The following is an 18,796-nucleotide window of genomic DNA, read 5'->3' on the forward strand; positions in this document are numbered from 1 at the left end:
GAGGAGGAATGCACCTGACTCAAGCGCAGTGGAGAATGATTGTGCAAGGTTCTCCAACCCTTTGAACTTGCCACACGTGAAGTCAGTTCAGACACTGCCAGCTTCAATCAGGTTATTCCCCTCATCAAGCTTTTGCAGAAGCAGCTAGAGAAATTGAAGGAGGAGCTAAGATGGAGCGATTCCGCTAAGTATGTGGGACTTGTGGATGGAGCCCTTCATTTGCTTTGCCATGATTCAAGGGTGGTCAATCTGTTGAAATCAGATCACTGCATTTTGGCCACCGTGCTCAATCCTAGGTTTAAAGCCTACATTGTATCTCTCTTTCTGGCAAACACAAGTCTGCAAAGGTGCAAAGGCCTGCTGTTGAGAAAGTAGTTAACTCAAGCGAAGCGTAACATGTCAACAGCTCCTCCTTCATTTTCTCCCGCAACTGGGGCTGTGAGGAAAAGAATAACATTTCCTAGTCAACCCGCTGGCAGTGGTGCAGGGCAGTCAGGAGCAAGTATTGACATCTGGTCCGGACTGAAGGACCTGCCAACGATTACTGACATATCTACTGTCACTGCATATAATGCTGTCACCATTGAAAAAATGGTGGAGGATTATATCGGTGACAGTATCCAAGTAGGCATGTCAGACAGTCCGTATGTTTACTGGCAGGAAAAAGAGGCAATTTGGAGGCCCTTGCACAAACTGGTTTTATTTTACCTAAGTTGCCCCCCCTCCAGTGTGTACTCTGAAAGAGTTTTCAGTGCAGCCGGTAACCTTGTCAACGATCGGCGTAGGAATTTACTTCCACAAAATGTGGAGAAGATGATATTCATCAAAATGAATTATAAATTCCTCCAGGAAGACCTTTACCAGCAATTGCCTCCAGAAAGTACACAGGGACCTGTGATGGTGGATTCCAGTGGGGACAAATTAATACTCTGTGAGGATGAGGATGTAAACACTGAAAGGGGTGAGGAATCGGAGGATGAGGATGAAGACGACATCTTGCCTCTGTAGAGCCAGTTTGTGCAAAGAGAGATTAATAGCTTCTTTTTTGGTGGGGGCCCAAACAAACCAGTCATTTCAGTCACAGTTGTGTGGCAGACCCTGTCGCTGAAATGATTGGTTTGTTAAAGTGTGCATGTCCTGTTTATACAACATAAGGGTGGGTGGGAGGGTCCAAGGACATTTCCATCTTGCATTATGTGCTCTTTGGGGCCTAATTTTTAAAACTACCATCCTGTCTGACACTGCAATGCCACTCCTAGATGGACCACGTGTCTGTGCCGCCCACTTGTGTCGCATAGCTTAGTCATCCAGCTTCCTCGGTGCAACCTTTTGGCCTAAAAACAATATTGTGAGGTGTTCAGAATAGACTGGAAATGGGTGGAAATGAATGTTATTGAGGTTAATAATACTGTAGAAACAAACACACACAAAAAATCTGTGATTTTAGCTGTTGTTATGTTGTTGTTTTTTTAAAAATCCAGATCCAAAACCAAAACCTGAAAGGGTGGTTTTGGCAAAACCAATCCAGATCCAAAACAGGAACAGAGATCCAGATCCAAACACAAAACCCAAAACCCAAAAAGTGTCCGGTGCACATCTCTAGTTTACAGTCCAACATGGCTTATAACCAAGCCGGTACTGTAGCTTGCATTCAGCTACAGTACATAGCTAATATGCAGATTGTAACTTCAGTTTATTGATTTGTTTATTTTTATATTGTCTTTCAATTCCTTTTCTCAATATCCCTGCATTAATGTGTCATATTTAATTTCACAGATCTTCAGTGAACAAATCACAAGTGAAAAGAAGAAAAATGTGTCCTTGAGTTTGAAAGGAACAAAGTCTATCAAGAAGAAGAAGCCGCCAGATGCAGGTAAACATTACAACTCATTTTTATTTTCATTAACAGGGAATGTTGTAAGTGGAATTTACAGGTTTTATATTATTTCTGCAATGTTGATCACTGACGTGGTCCATAGACCTAGGGTGTTGGATCTACAGTATATGAAGGAATATAGATTATTATTATTATTATTATTATTAATATGGAAATATGCTTTGTGAGAGTTTGAACATTAATTCTCCAGCATGCTGCATTTGCCTATTCTTTCTATTACATAGCAAAAAGTTAATTGTTTTTATAGAATAGAACACAGAGGTCTGCATATGCTGTCTGCTGGTTACTATTTCAGCAGAAGAATTTTCATGTAATTGCATTTCAGGGACATACAGTACTGTAGATTATACTCAGTAGCACTAGCGTAACAAGCTGGGGCAGAAAGTGCTATTGGCCTCATCAGCCCCATGGAGATGACACCTGCAGTATGTTACTCCAGTGGTTCTCAAATTGTGTGCCGTGACTCCTTGGGGTGCCTCGGGACACCTGCCGGGGTGCCTTGGATTGGTGGTCCAGGAACAATTCAAATTATTTATGGTCGATATATTAGGCAAAACCAGTGCTGGTGTCTGAGCCTGTCAATCATAAAATATGTGGACAAAGAGAAGCAAATCTTGTCCCTCACCACACAACTGAACCTAAGGATGACATATATACACAATTTACTTATTTTAATATTATTAAATCCCTCACTTATGTAAATCCCTCAATAAGAAACTTTTGATCTAGGGGGGGGCCATGAAAAAAATTATGTTACTCTAGGGCTCTGTGATTCAAAAACGTTTGGGAACCACTGCATTAGACAGTGACCTGTCTGTGGTCAGCAGGGAGTTAAACCACTTTTTTAAAAAAAAAAACTGCCCTTAACAATTTTTGATTTTCTAAAACTGTTATCAAGTTAAATATATATGTTTAAAAACTAATTTAAATGGAAAAAAAAATCCTAGGGGGTGTCTTGCACTGCCACATGTCCGTAGGTCCCCTCTGTAAAATCACTTCCTATACCCACTGGCAATAGACCCCCTCCCGGGCCCATGGCAATAGATAGGTCCCTTATTTTTGCACTGCGCCAACACCTTCCACAGTGACGTGAGTCATATTATAGCTATTTTACATCCTGATTCCTTTCCCATTCTCATAGGACCTTTTTTTTTTTAAAACAATATTTACTGAGTTTTCCAGAATCAGGCCCAAAGAACTTTTATAAGGCATTACCCCCACCCCACCCCCTCAAACCCACAGTGCTAATATAGCCTGTGAGGTATAAGTAACTACCCCATGGGCATTATCCCTCCACTACAAACAGAGCAGTCTCCACTGCTGCAGATTATCTCTACCTATAGAGCATGCACTGTATCTAAAGTGCATGTTCAGTTCCACTGTGCATTAACGCTCACAGTGGAACTGAACATGCACTTTAGATACAGTGCATGTGCTCCAGAAATCCAGAAAGGAGGGGTAGAACAGAGGCGTAGTTAGGGTTTTCGGAGCCCAGGGCAAGATGGAAAATGGCGCCGCCCCCCCCAAAAAAAACACACCAAAAGAAGCAGTGGCCACGTACCAGAAGGGGTGTGGCCACTGAAAATGGCCCACAGTGCCAGTTACATTGCCCCACAGTGCCAGATACAATACCCCACAGTGCCGGATACATGCCCCACAGTGCCGGTTACATGCCCCACAGTGCCAGATACATTGCCCCACAGTGCCAGTTACAATGCCCCACAGTGCCAGATACATGCCTCACAGTGCCAGTTACATTGCCCCACAGTGCCAGTTACATTGCCCCACAGTGCCAGATACATGCCCCACAGTGCCAGTTACAAAGCCCCACAGTGCCAGATACATGCCCCACAGTGCCAGATACATGCCCCACAGTGCCAGTTACATGACCCACAGTGCCAGATACATTGCCCCACAGTGCCAGTTACATTGCCCCACAGTGCCAGTTACATTGCCCCACAGTGCCAGATACATGCCCCACAGTGCAAGATACATGCCCCACTGTGCCAGTTACATGCCCCACTGTGCCAGTTACATGCCCTACTGTGCCAGATGCATGCCCCACTGTGCCAGATACATGCCCACTGTGCCAGATACATGCCCCACTGTGCCAGATACATGCCCCACTGTGCCAGATGCATGCCCCACTGTGCTCTCCCCCCCCCCGCGTCACTCACCGCTGCTTGTGGCTCCACTAATCTCCTCTGATATGTGAGGGGAGGAGAGCGCAGCGCAGCGCCTCTCCTTCCCCTCACCGCTCCAGGTCTCCGGCGGCTGTGTGGCGCCGGTTTGCTAGCTAATCAGAAGCTCGCGGACCGGCAGCCAATCAGGAGCCGGTCCACAAGCTCTGATTGGCTAATGCCGCCGGAGACCGGACACACGCAGCGCTGCTAGTGCTGGTAGAGGCGGCGAGGGGAGGGAGAGACGCTGCGCTCTTCTCCCCTCACATTTCGGCATGACAGGGGCGAGTGGGACATGATGCCCTGGCCGCCGCCGGCGCCCCCCTCTCCTGGGCCTGCCAAGGCACCCAGAGCACGTGCCCCACTCGCCCTACCCTAGTTACGCCTCTGGGGTAGAAGCAGACGGCATGGTAACATGGGATGTGACAGCATCAGCTAAAGTCTAGCTGACTGCAGTTGAATCCATTGCAACTGTGCCAGTTAAGGGGTTAATAAGCACCCTGCTGCTTGGCTGCCAATACTACTCTCATGAGACCGTAATGAGTATAGCACTCACACAATAGCAGACACACACAATGTATGTTCGGACAGCTATCTTGCTTACACTGGAGAGCACAGTGATGGGGCTGGGAACTGCCACTGTCTCCACAACTCCAAGCAGTGGCGTCGAATGCCTGAGACCATTAGCTTCTGGCGTACTTCATAAAATAATTGACCTGAACCTTAAAGGAGTACTGGTATACTGCTGAAAATATCACTGAATGTGACAACCACAAGATATTTGAATAGTGGTAGGCGGTCTGCACAGAAAGATGGGCCCCTTTAAAAATGTGCTAAAATTGATTGCTTTGCCCTTCGTCTGTAAATTACTGAATTGACAATAGATACTTGGAACAAACTATTGGCAGTACCTATTGTGATGATAGGTGTCGGTTGTGTGCAATGGAGGTCTGTGCACATGGCAGATAACTTCATCAGGCTTATTAATAGTCCGAAAAGGTTTGCAGGATAACATTGTTAATTCAGGTAGATAACAGATGTACTGTATACAGCAGGCATATACAGTTGTAGCTAGGAGCGTATAGGGTATATATAGGGTTAATGGGTATGCCATCTAACCAATGGCGAGAGTAGTAGTTGCAGCATATGGCTATAGAGACGCTCAGCGGTACATCCTATTGTCCGTCCTGGAGGACGGAGATGGAAGACGCAAGGACAGGTTAGCAGCATATTTGGGTTGGAGGTCACACTGTGACATCAGCGCACCTCTGTCTAAGGTAGGGAGTCCTGGACCAGGCAGTACAGGGAGTGACAGCACAGAGTACACTCCCCTCTCTTCACAAACATCCCGCAACTGGGATATACTGTACTGTAAATAGATCTATACTGAAAATAAACCATTAATTAGTGAAATTGAGACACACTTTGCTATTAACGTATTATGTTTCTTTGAGCACAGTATATACAGTACATTAATACTATTATAGTTGTTAAAGATACAGACAGTACTGAATTGAAAGTCCACAACTCAGTATAACTAATACCTCTTTCAGACCGCCACCATTAAACACGGGTCATTGGCACATGAACACGCATAACCCGTGTTCATGTGCGGTCTGAAAGGTGCAAGGGTTGAAATACCGGGTCGAGTGACCCTGTATTTCAACCCTGGTCATGAGCAGGGTTCAACACGTCTTCAACCCGGCTCACTGTGTGGTGTGAACGGAAGCCGGGTTGATGCGACCCATTTCCCGTTCACTCTCTGTGTACGGGCGACGCTTGGATCTCTCATGTGATCTCTCAGCGCTGCCCCCACCGCGTCACCACTGACGTCACCAACCTGGCAATATCATGGGTTGCAGTCAGCGGCGTCGGGGAGCCTGAGGTGGTTCGCACGCTGGGAGCTCCCGTGTCAGGCTCCCGTGTGCGACCCTCCTCAGGCAATCTGAAAGGGGTATAAGAGGAAAAGCTCACATTTGTTGGACTTTGGTCTTTATTTAGATATCTGGTTTTCTTACACAGCTCTTTACAAAATGTTTTTGTTGTTTTGGTTGTTTTACATCAAATTATGCTATCAATTATAATTATTTCTTTGGTGTTCACACTAAACTGCACTAGGAGGGTTACATGTGACCAAATAAAATGTTTTAGTGTCAGTGTCATGCAATAGATTTTATATCAGCAAATAGAACAATGAAAGACAAGGGAAATACAACTATATGTAACATAATATTTCCTGAATTGCTTCATGTTACACTGATCTTTATTTGGGTGACAGTAAAACATATGTTTCCTCTACTAGAGTTATAGATATTTCAGATGTTGTTTTTTTCTCAGTATTCTCTTTTTTTGACCAGTTGTCTAATTTTACAGGTTGTGTAAAATACATATCAATATTAAAAATAACAGATTTTTTTTTTCTCCAGTTGCTGAATTGGCTTATTTAGCTTGGTGATGATGCTTTACGTGTTGTTATGTATTGCTATTGCTACTGGCAACAAGTAAATAAGGCTTTGGGCCTAAGCGTTAAAAATATACTAATAAAACCAGCCATTATACGCTTGCTGTCCTGTCATTGCTTTTAGAGCGTTCTGTCCAAAAGACCCAGTCCCGCAAATATAAAGAAAAGGTGCAAAAACTCAATAAAGAAAATACAGAAAAGGCATCTGTTATATTGGTTGACAACAAATCTGCAGAAGTAAAGTATGAAGAGAACTTTATATCAATAGATATACCAAACACACACATCAAACTTGATGTGCCTGAGGACAGTCCCATTATTTTTTCTGTTGTGGAAGAAGATGAGCGACCTACTGTGAATGAAGACTGTGGCCTACTACCAGAGGTGAGTGACAAAGCTGAGGACACAGGGGAAAGCTTGGCCAACATTCAGGACGATAAAGGAGAAGAACAACTTATTTTAGTCTCTGAAGATATATCAGACATACAAAGAGATGAAGATAGTGAGGGTAACTATAAAGCTCATGATGAACAAGAGGAGGATGACAGCAGCATCCATTATCTTATAATTAGTGAAGAAATTAATGCTGTGCAAGATTCCACAGAGTCAACAGAATCAGAATCTCCAGTCAGTGGCATTGACACATCTGCTCATGATGACACAGAATATGATACAGCCTGTACACCTTCAAAAGAAAGGTAAGATAAAACTACAGTAATATTTATATACTAAGCTTTTCATTTTGCTGTTAGAAATAACAATTACAAATGTACATTAGTATATTATTTCAGCACCATTACATAGCAAAAATCAAGAAAATCAAATTACACAGTGACACACAAAAATAAACACACACACCGTTTTTACGGGCTAGGCCATATCCATTAACCACTCAACTGACAATCTTTTCCCCCAAAAAGGTCAGAAATTTTATGTTTTTTTTAATTTGATAAAGTTTCAAATGTATTTAAAAAAATATATTTAAATATTGTCTTAAAAAATACATACTTAGGGGGTGTTTTGCCCCCCACCCCCATGTCCATAGGCCCCCATTGTAAAATAATACCCTCCCTCAAGTAGAAATAGCTCCCCTAGTGGCAAAATACTGTAATCACCAGCATTATCACCGCCAGTCCCTTCTGGTAATAGTTCCCTGGGGCACAGCCACCGCCCGCACCCCCAATGTCAGTGGGCCCCCACTATGTAGTGACCCCCGTCCCCATGTGTCGCTATATAGTTATATATATAGATATATATATATATATATATATATTTCCCAGCGCAAAAAACTGAGGGGCATCATACACGCTACCACCCCCCCCTCCCACCAAACACACACACACACACACACACACACACACACACACATCCCGCAATTTTTTTGTATCCACCCTCTGTTATGTCAAGATGCCTGTGAGCAAGGGCATTCCTGACATGGATAATAGTCCCTAGTATGCTGATATTTCCCCTATTTCATGCCTTTGTTTATGTTTATAGGTAGAAAAATAGGATGTCGCATGGATAGATTAAGACCATTCATATATGACAAACAATCTCTTGTTTTCTCTTATTGGTACTGGATTATCTTATTCAAGCTAACTAAAGGGGGTTACACATAGAGATCCGTGCTTAATTTCTAAGCAATCGGACTAGATTGCTTAGAAACTAAGATTCGCCTGCAGGCACAATCTAGTGTCCTCGCTCATTTCACCGCTGGGTGAAATTAGTGTTTTCTCCCCCTTGCTCGCGCTGTGTGTTGAGCGCGGGAGAGATGTGTGCTGGGCGTTCGTGCTAGATCGCTCAGCACTCATCTCTGTGAGAAATCTCCCCGTCTGTATGGCCCTTAAGCTTATAAAGCTTATATGGCTTATAAAGCCACCAATGCTTTTATTACAGTAACTAAAAGTGTTAGTATCCTGGAGCACATCTCTCATATACTATAGCTGCAAGTGATTTATTGTTTTAGTGTTGTTTTAGGCACCTGGACTTGCTTTTGAAACAACTATTGCACAAACACTGGTGAAACTGACCACTGAGTAGGTTTATCTAAAATTCCCCTATTCCAGGGTTCATGCCAAGTACTATAATAAATATAGATTTAAGGGGTATATGCAATTGAGCAAGTTCATTTTTGCGTGATATTGCTGCCGGTCGCAAAGTTTTGCCTATTCCATCAGCCGTGAGAATTTTAGCTGTGGAAATTACAATAGATTAAATCGCAGCTTTTTGCGCGCAGAAGCCCCCCATCATCCAATGATTAATTAGGCAATTAGAAGTATTTAATTAGCTTCATTAGGCACAGCAATTGTAGAAAGAGGAATGTGCTATTGTGAAGACTCCAGTCTTCACGTCTTCCAAGGAGGCTTCATGCCCTATCCACTATTGAGCATGTGCAGGGGCCATCTTGTTTCTTTATTGTGTAGAGTGACATGGTGGGAGACAGAGTTTTCCTACCTAGCTCCTATGAGAGACCTTGTAATACCTGCCATAAAGCTGTTCCGGCAGTCTGTACAATTATAATTACCACAGCATATACTCACCAGCTGGTGAGCTGTATGAAACCCTGCTCCACTCAAGCTCCTTTCCATCACCAGTGTACATGTAACAGTGAGTACATCTGTAACTGCAAAAAAAATAACACCGCTGGTTAAGTAACTAGGCTGTTCATAGGGTATGCGGTCAGCATACCGATAGTCGGGATCCCAGCTGATCCCGACAGGATCACCATACCACTGCTGGTATATTGGCGAGGAAGGTGATTCCCCCTCTATGGGTGTCCACGACACCCATAGAGGGAGAATAGAGAGAATAGAACCTTAAGGAGCTTACAGGTGTTTTTATTATTACAAATGGGAATTACAAGTGTTCTTTTTTTAACAATTTTTTTAAATTTGCATAAAATTACAAAAAAAACGACTTTTGTATGCATCCCGTGAAAAAAGTAGAGCATTTATTTAAAAATGCTTTCTATCATTTTTTTAACTGTTCTTAAAAAATGGAAACATTTTGCCACCCTGTAGGTCCTAAAGGAAATAATCCAAGTAATGGCAGACAACCTTATTATCTTGTTCAGAAAGAACTGATTGTTTCAAATAAGTGTGATATTCTATTTACCTTTAAACTTTCAAACAAGCAAATTAAAACATTAAAATTGTATAAGGAGCAACTTAAATGCTGCATTCATTTACCCTTTTTTTTTAAATCCTTGTCAAAAGGTGTAATCATTTTTATCATTTAGACCTTGCTTTAGGCACCAAGCCAAGAGATCACATGCTCAAACCTTGGTTAAGTAGCTTGTCAAAAGGGCTTACTATCCTTCCTAGAGCTACAGTTCTTCCTGTGGAAATTTGTATGACACATTACAGTACCTCCTCATGTTCCTTTGCTGATTGCAAATTCCTCTCTCCCTGGGCTGGAATTTTAAACCCATACCTTTCACTGTGTAAATGCGCTGCATTGCTTTAAATAATGATGTAAGCCAAGGCTCCATCCTTTCCACCCACAGTGTTGTTGGAGCTTTTTCCGCTTGGCCAGCCCTCTACGCAACATTGCTCTTTTCATCTTGAAGTATCTAAAATGTGGGTTCTGACCTACACAGTCCAAATAGTTGACTATCAGCCAATCTTCAAAGTGATAGGATCATGTTCCTTTTATAAAAGAGCCATATTTTGTAAACCCCATGGTATTGCCAGCTTCTCCGCCTTCCTCTACCTAAATGTCTTATTATAATGCCACCATGCTAGTCTCGCATAATCACTAAATGCTTCCAAAACAGTATGAATTTACTTCTCCTTTTTTCAAATTTTCCACAATAATATTGATCATTGCCAAAGAAACCTGCAAAAAATTTCAGAACATCTTACAGACTGCTTTCTTTCTTTCCTGTCGTTCCTCCTATAAGACTTTGCCGCCATGTCTTTAAACAGTTACAGCAATGTGGATATATCTACTGTATGTACTCATTTTTTTCATCCCCATAGCCAAATTCAATGTTAATGGTTGGGACATGCAAATCTATGCCTCCCTGTTATCCTGGTTCTTTTAAATATGCCTTTATTACTTCTTCCATCATTGACCTATTACATGGTACATTACATCTATTCCTGACCAAACCGCTGTATGATATATACTGTAGATCAGTCATCTTGACCTGGGAAAACACATCAACTAAAGAAACTGGATCTTTTGAAAATTATGCATCTCTCATCACCCTCTAAATGTCCGTAACATTTTCATATCTAACTTTCTCTGAGCTGCTGTTTGAGTGTTATCGTGATCTAATTCCATGTTGTGTAATGACCAAAAAAGTTAAACATTCGTTAACAAGTCTATTAACTGAGGAGAACTGCAGACTCAAGACTGCCGCTGTCCCCCTCCACTACTACTGTCTACCAGCATGCTCCCTTTACTCCTCGCAAGTACAGTAGGTCAACCACCTTTAGATTAATGATAGCTGAAGGTTTCTTTGCATATTAAAAGAAAATAATTAACAACAGCATATATATACATAACGACTCTAACTCCGCTAACTCTCAACATCTTCTTTTAAATGGAAATGCTATTGTCAGCCATAAAAACCTAAACACCCTTGTGTTGCCAGCATGTTGGTGACCAAACCGTCATTGCCTGCCTCCTAGTTAGCTGAGAATGGCTTTCTATCCACCTGCCCTTCCCCATGTCAAAGCCCCAATGCCCCACCTGAACTAGTTGATGACTGCCCCCTATTTGTACTAATGACCTTGGCACTAGATCAACAATGGATGGTACTCGTGGAGAAAGTGGTCCGTCAGTACCATTCACAGTTGTTACCTTTTCCAAGTCAGACTCTTTTTATGGCAGAGACTGCTAAATCGAGAGACACAGCAATTGAAATGTGGTCTCCCTCCAGCAGATAACACCACTGGCCAGCACCTGAAATGATGTACTCTAGAAAAAGAATATCTAGTACTTCAAAAATACATTTTTCAAGTTTACAATATAAATGGTTCACACAGAGTCTTCGGAGGACCTCCTTTGCTTGATTGCGATGAGAGACAAGGTAATTAGAAAATATAAGGATATCATCTAAATAAACAACAACAGAGTGGTACAGAAGGTCACGCAATATTTAATTCACAAAATGCTGAAACACTGCAGCGGCGTTGGTCAGACCAAAGGGCATGACAAGATAGTCATAGTGCCCATCTCTCATGTTAAACATTGTCTTCCATTCATCACCCTGGCGGATGCAAATCAAATTGTAGGCACCCCTGAAATCTAATTTTGGAAAGATAGTTGATCCTTTCACCCTGTTGAAGATCTCTGTAATTAAGGGCAAAGGTTAACGATTTTTGACAGTAATTTTATTGAGTCCCCTGTAGTTAAAACAGGATTGGAGTAATTTTTTTTTTCTACAAAGAAAAATCCGAATAAATTCCTACTTCAGGTTTTTTTGAATAGACTCATAGAATTTGTCTCTGGAACAGATAAAGGATAGGAATGACCCCTGGAAGGTCACTTACTAGTGACCAAGTCTATGAGACAGTCCCACTCTCTGTGAGGAGACAGAGGGGGTCATTCCGAGTTGATCGCTCGCTAGCTACTTTTTGCAGCCATGCAAACGCATAGTCGCTATATTTGCTGTGCAAGGGTGCGATCGCATGTGCAGCCGAGTGGTACAAAAATAGTTTGTGCAGTTTCTGGGTAGCTCAGAACTTACTCAGCCCTTGCGATCACCTCAGCCTGTCCGGTCCCGGAATTGACGTCAGACACCCGCCGTGCAAATACTTGGACACCTAATTCTATGGTTTTGCTGGGGTGCGCTCCCTGGGTCACTACGGGTAATAGTCCTTTGTGTAGAAAGGGAAAGTTCTCCTCACTGGACAGTTTATCAGCAGTGCTTCCTTGTTCTGATATAGCACGATGTCCTCAAAGAAAGAAATAGTAAATAGTGAAGTCCCGTAGGGATCAAATGGATTATCAGAAATTTCAATCACATATAGATATAATGTAAAAGAAATTTTAATCCGCCTCAGTGCGGCGGACCTACGTACCGGACTTAGTGGGGTGTCAACAGTGCCCACCCAATTACGCTTGTAGTATCCCTTCCTTTATTCTGTAGATTCCAATATTGGTTCTTCCCTAATTCACCTTTACCTCTCCATCCAGGTGAAAGGTTTCCATGAGTAGGGAAAAAAATCAATATATAGTGAAGTATTGCTTGAGTTTAGGTATAAAAATTATTTATTCATAAAGTGCAGAAAAAGTATTTGTTAAAAAAACACTAGACGTCTTGATCGGGTGACTGATTGGAGGGACCTACTGGAGCCAGAGGGAACACGCTGATTGCTGCTATATACCCCGGGGAGCTACATTGCAAACGCTGTTTGGGTGGGCCATTGTGACACCCCACAACCTCTGGTACGTGGGTCCACTAATCTGTGGTGGATTTTATATTGCTATTTTGATCAAGACGTCTAGTGTTTTTTTAACAAATACTTTTTCTGCACTTTATGAATAAATAATTTTTATACCTAAACTCAAGCAATACTTCACTATATATTGATTTTTTTCCCTACTCATGGAAACCTTTCACCTGGATGGAGAGGTAAAGGTGAATTAGGGAAGAACCAATATTGGAATCTACAGAATAAAGGAAGGGATACTACAAGCGTAATTGGGTGGGCACTGTTGACACCCCACTAAGTCCGGTACATAGGTCCGCCGCACTGAGGCGGATTAAAATTTCTTTTACATTATATCTATATGTGATTGAAATTTCTGATAATCCATTTGATCCCTACGGGACTTCACTATTTACTATTTCTTTCTTTGAGGACATCGTGCTATATCAGAACAAGGAAGCACTGCTGATAAACTGTCCAGTGAGGAGAACTTTCCCTTTCTACACAAAGGACTATTACCCGTAGTGACCCAGGGAGCGCACCCCAGCAAAACCATAGAATTAGGATTGAACTTTTTTGGGAAATTGATAACCATCCCCGCTGGGAGACTGCAGCACCTCTGAACTGAAGCGCCATCTGTACATTTGGTTTTGTGAAATACTTGGACACGCCTGCATTTTTCCAAACACTCACAGAAGCATCCAACCCAGAATCAGACCATTAATCTGTGTTCTTTCAATCAGACTTAGGCACATGAGGCATCTATTATAAACCCATATTTTATATAACCATGTATATTATTCTTACTGTGTAACCCTATTGTTTGTTAAACTTAAAAAAATGCCAATTTACAGCATAAAAAGTAATAATACATTATAATCTTACATTTGTTAACATTGATGCCAATGTTCAAGGGACTGTTTATTATTTTAAGATAAAAAATATGCATAATTATTGTTGGACTTTTAGCAAGTTTGCACTAATAAAATTACATATAAACAAATTCCCTCTCCCAATAATGATGCATAGCTTTCAAGGATAGTCTAGGACTTTCCAGAAGTCTGTACGCCAAACGTAAAAGCAGCTTTTACACCCTGGAAATAGTGCTGCCTGTGGGAAGAGTGGTCCCAGTGCTTGAATAAATTTGCTGTTACATAAACAGTACTGGGACTCACAGGTCAGAGCATAACACCAGAAAACTCTGCGAACATGATTCTCTGATATTACAGGCAGTGCTGCTCTTTCTTCTGGAGACCGTGTGAATTACAGAGTTATGCAGATAAAGGGATCAATAATAGTATGCACTTAGGTATAGATGTATCAACATTCTGAGGAGTGGAGAAGTTGCCCATAGCAACCAATCATTTTCTACCTATCATTTTATAGTATCCAGAATGCATGTAGTAAATGTTAGAGAAGCTAATTGTTTTTCAGACATATTTTGGCTATTTAGAAAGTTTGATACATTTTCCTTTTAGTCTGGAGCACTAGTGTAATGTATAGTTGACAACTGTCCCTAAGGGGGAGATGTACTAAGCAGTGAAAAGAGTGGAGAAGTGGGCCAGTGGATAAGTTTCCTATGGCAACCAATCAACCGCTCTGTATAATTTTATAGTATGCAAGCTATAAATGTTACTGCACTGCTGATTGGTTGCCATGGGCAACTTCTCCACTGGCTGACTTCTCCACTCTTTTCACTGCTTAGTATTTATTACTATTTATTAACAGTTTCTTAAATAGCGCAGCATATTCCGTTGCGCTTTACAATTAGAACAACAGTAATAGAACAAAACTGGATAAAAGCAGACATAGAGGTAGGAAGGCCGTGCTCGCAAGCTTACAATCTATAGGGAAATAGGCATTGATACACAAGGATAGATGCTATCTATTGCATAAAGGTCCACTGGATTGCTAGGTTCTTAATGGGTTGTATGATACGATCACACAGCAATGTTGGCCAAGGGTCAGGAGGGTGTGAGAGTAAAGGAAGACAAGATATGTGATGTTATGTATACTGTACAGAGAGGATGTAATTAGGTAGGGAAGCACTGAAGGTTATGTGGGTGGGTCTGCAATTTGATAGGCTTGTCTGAAGAGGTGAGTTTTCAGGGAACGTTTAAAGGTTTGTAGACTAGAGGTGAGTTTTATTGTGCGTGGGAGGGCATTCCCACAGAGTAGGTGAAGCTCAGATAAAGGGGGTCATTCCGACACGTCCGCTTACTGCGTTTTAACACAGCAGAGCAAACGGGTTCCTGCTGCGCAAACGCCGTAGTGCGCCTGCGCATGCAGGATGGCCGAAGGCCGTAGCAGGACAGCGATCGCCTCTGCCTGATTGACAGGCAGAGGCAATCGATGGGCGGGAGGAGGCGAAACGGCGTTTGGCCGCTGTTTATTAGGCACGGTCCGGCCAACACAGGCGTGGCCGGACCGAACGGGGGGCGGGCCGCAGCGGCTGCGTGACATCATACACAGCCCCTGCGGGCCAGGGAGCGTGGAGTAGCTCCCGGCCAGCACGCTAAAGCTGCGCTGGCCGGGAGCTACTCCTGAAGTGCAAAGGCATCGCCGCTGTGCGATGCCTTTGCACTTCTGCGAGGGGGGGCCGGACTGACATGCGGGGCGTCCCCCCGCATGTCAGGAAAGATGATCGTAGCTGTGCTAAATTTAGCACAGCTACGATCAACTCAGAATGACCCCCAAAGTCCTGTAATTTTGAGTGTGAACAAGTAATGCGTGTGGATGAGAGATGCAGATCATGTGCAAAGCGGAGAGGTCAGGTAAGGGGATATTTTGAGATGAGTGAAGAGATGTATGTTGGTGCACTGTGGTCAAAATGGATCGTAGTGGTGAGAGCCTATGTTTGGGAAGACCAGTCAGGAGACTATTACAATAATCAATGCGGGAGATAATGAGTGCATGGATTAGAGTTTTTGCTGTGTCTTGTGTAAGATATGGTCGTATTTTGGATATGTTTCTTAGATGTATGTAACATGATCTTGAGACAGATTGAATGTGGGGAACAAAGGACAGTTCAGAATCAAGAATGACACCTAGGCAGCGAGCTTGTGGGGTAGGGATGATTGCTGAGTTATCAACAGTAATAGAGATATCAGGTTGGTAACTACTATTGGCCGGTGGAAATATAATTAATTTTTGTTTTGGAAATATTAAGTTTGAGGTGGCAAGATGTCATCCAAGATGAAATGGCAGAAAGGCATTCAGTGACACGGCCCAATACAGATGGTGACAAATCTGGGGAGGATAGGTAGATTTGAGTATCATCTGCATACAGATGGTACTGAAATCCGAAAGAGTTGATTAGTTTGCCAAGAGATGTGGTGTAGATAGAGAAAAGCAGAGGACCTAAGACTGAGCCTTGGAGTACTCCAACTGAGAGAGGTAGCGAAGAGGAGGTGGAATCAGAGAAATGAACACTGAAGGAGCGATTAGAAAAGTTGGAGGAGAACCAAGAAAGGGCAGTGTCCTGAAGACCTAGGGATTGTAGTGTTTCTATGAGAAGAGAGTGGTCAACAGTGTCAAAAGCAGCAGAGCGATCAAGGAGAATAAGTAGTGAGTAATGGCCTTTAGATTTAGCAGTGACCAAATCATTCACTACCTTAGTCAGTGCTGTCTCTGTGGAGTGTTGGGCACGAACTCCTGACTGAAGTGGGTCCTGTTTGACAGGCAGAGTCCTTTGTGGGATGGTCTGGGGCGGCGGCACGGTGTTAGTGCAGCAACAATGGGGTCATGCTGGGGCCGTTTTCGTGGTGGCTACATGACATCAAACGCGGCCACTGTGCCAGGAAACATGGTGTCTTCCCTTATTTAGTGATTGCAATTAAATTACGATCGCATCGCCGCAGCAAAACTGGAACTGACGCTGCATAAGGCCGCTTGTCTGGTAGGGTAGCTCTATGGTTATGCAGACTGGACACAGCAGTAGCGATGCTGGAGCCATGTTTTCGTATGTACATGATCACACCTGACGATAGATAAACGCCCCGAAAAAAAGCATGACATGTTTGCTTTTTTTCCTCCACTCCCGTTACCTCCACCAAATGGTCACTTCCTGTAATTCTACGTTAAAAATCTCAGTGCGAACATAATCGCAAAGGTGCCTTGGCACATGTGCAATGCAGTCGCAGCACATGCGCAGTCTGACGATAATTGCTGCATTGCGTGAACATCGGCATTGCGTAGAAACATGAATTAGACCCAGTGTGCCGAATAATTATGTTAATAAGTGTATATTAAACATATGTGTCTAATAAATGTATAAGTGTATAATAAGTTTATATTTTAGGGAGGAGAATGAAGAGGATGTACAAACGGTGTCCACAGAAGAAGAAGATGATGATGTTGATGACGAAAAAGAGACTTTAGATGAGTGCTCACTAAATGGTGATATCTGCCATAGTGAGCAGGGCTGGAACAGCAAGAGACAGTTAACTGACCATGCTCATATGAAAGTAGACAGCAAGAAGAGCAGACTAGATGAAAAAGACACAGAGGAGAGCACCACCTACCAGGACTCTGAAGCAATAACAACAACAGAGGATATAAATAACAAGGAGACACAGGCAAGCAATTGTGTAGAAGAAAGTAAAGAACATTTATCCTTAAAGGAAGAAACAGAATTGTTGATCCTTGGTAAGAAACCATGTTCAACCCAGAACATGAGTATAATAAACACCGATTCCTAACCCTCAAACCAATGTAGAAAATGAAATGCAGCGCAGCATTAATCTCGCAGCGCGGTTGCTAATATGCAGCTTGTCTTGGTTTGCTCTGTCAGCTGCCAATGTTTATGTCCACATAGCAGGGCTTTCAAACTCACACATTCAGCTCTTATTACATGCTAAGGGCTGATCGAGAAATAATTACTGACGTGTGCTTTTTCCAAAATGACAATGGTTCTTAATTATAGAGTCTTGATAACAGCCTTGGCCCTGCTATATGGAAACTGTTGAAAATATATGGTTCTAACATACAGAAAATATATGTTAACTAAATAACATCCTTAACAAATTCCATACACGCATAATAATATATATGGTCAATTTGTGCTACAATATGTATAGGGGATTTTACAAGAAAGTGATGTTGGTAGCTCATTGCTATTGCTTAGATTGGTAAGTACTCTATGTATGTTAGCAACAAATACTCTCAGTGCAGAATCTCCATGTTTGGTGAGAACCCATCTCTGTCCTCAGAAACACTAATAGAGATTGATGGTGATTTTCTCTTTTTCTATAGTTCATGTGTAGCTGTTGTGTATTTTCTCATCTTTAATGTACAGATTTTACTACACAGAAAGAAGTTTTTTTTTTTTATAAGATAAAGGATTCAAAAGACCAGGAAACTACAAAACGCGACACATCTGGACACTACAGTACAAAAGTGACACACCCATTCATGTATAATGTACTCAAAGTTTAACTAGAGATGAGCGCCTGAAATTTTTCGGGTTTTGTGTTTTGGTTTTGGGTTCGGTTCCGCGGCCGTGTTTTGGGTTCGACCGCGTTTTGGCAAAACCTCACCGAATTTTTTTTGTCGGATTCGGGTGTGTTTTGGATTCGGGTGTTTTTTTTAAAAAACACTAAAAAACAGCTTAAATCATAGAATTTGGGGGTCATTTTGATCCCATATTATTATTAACCTCAAAAACCATAATTTCCACTCATTTTCAGTCTATTCTGAATACCTCACACCTCACAATATTATTTTTAGTCCTAAAATTTGCACCAAGGTCGCTGGATGACTAAGCTAAGCGACACTAGTGGCCGACACAAACACCTGGCCCATCTAGGAGTGGCACTGCAGTGTCACGCAGGATGTCCCTTCCAAAAAACCCTCCCCAATCAGCACATGACGCAAA

The 18,796-nt window shown here is 42.4% G+C and overlaps 1 protein-coding gene across 3 annotated transcripts in view; it reads left to right on the forward strand.

Moving 5' to 3' along the window:
* Nucleotides 1-18,796, forward strand: part of MYLK4 (myosin light chain kinase family member 4) — a 265,505-nt gene that overhangs the window by 189,715 nt on the left and 56,994 nt on the right. For all 3 annotated transcript variants that reach the window (XM_063923045.1, XM_063923046.1, XM_063923044.1), the window contains 3 exons: nt 1,777-1,873; nt 6,663-7,236; nt 17,222-17,568. In XM_063923045.1, coding sequence (XP_063779115.1) covers nt 1,777-1,873; nt 6,663-7,236; nt 17,222-17,568 — 1,018 coding nt within the window. The remainder of the gene's footprint in view (nt 1-1,776; nt 1,874-6,662; nt 7,237-17,221; nt 17,569-18,796) is intronic.

This window comes from Pseudophryne corroboree, chromosome 5, assembly GCF_028390025.1.
Source record: "Pseudophryne corroboree isolate aPseCor3 chromosome 5, aPseCor3.hap2, whole genome shotgun sequence".
NCBI classification, from domain to species: Eukaryota; Metazoa; Chordata; class Amphibia; order Anura; family Myobatrachidae; genus Pseudophryne; species Pseudophryne corroboree.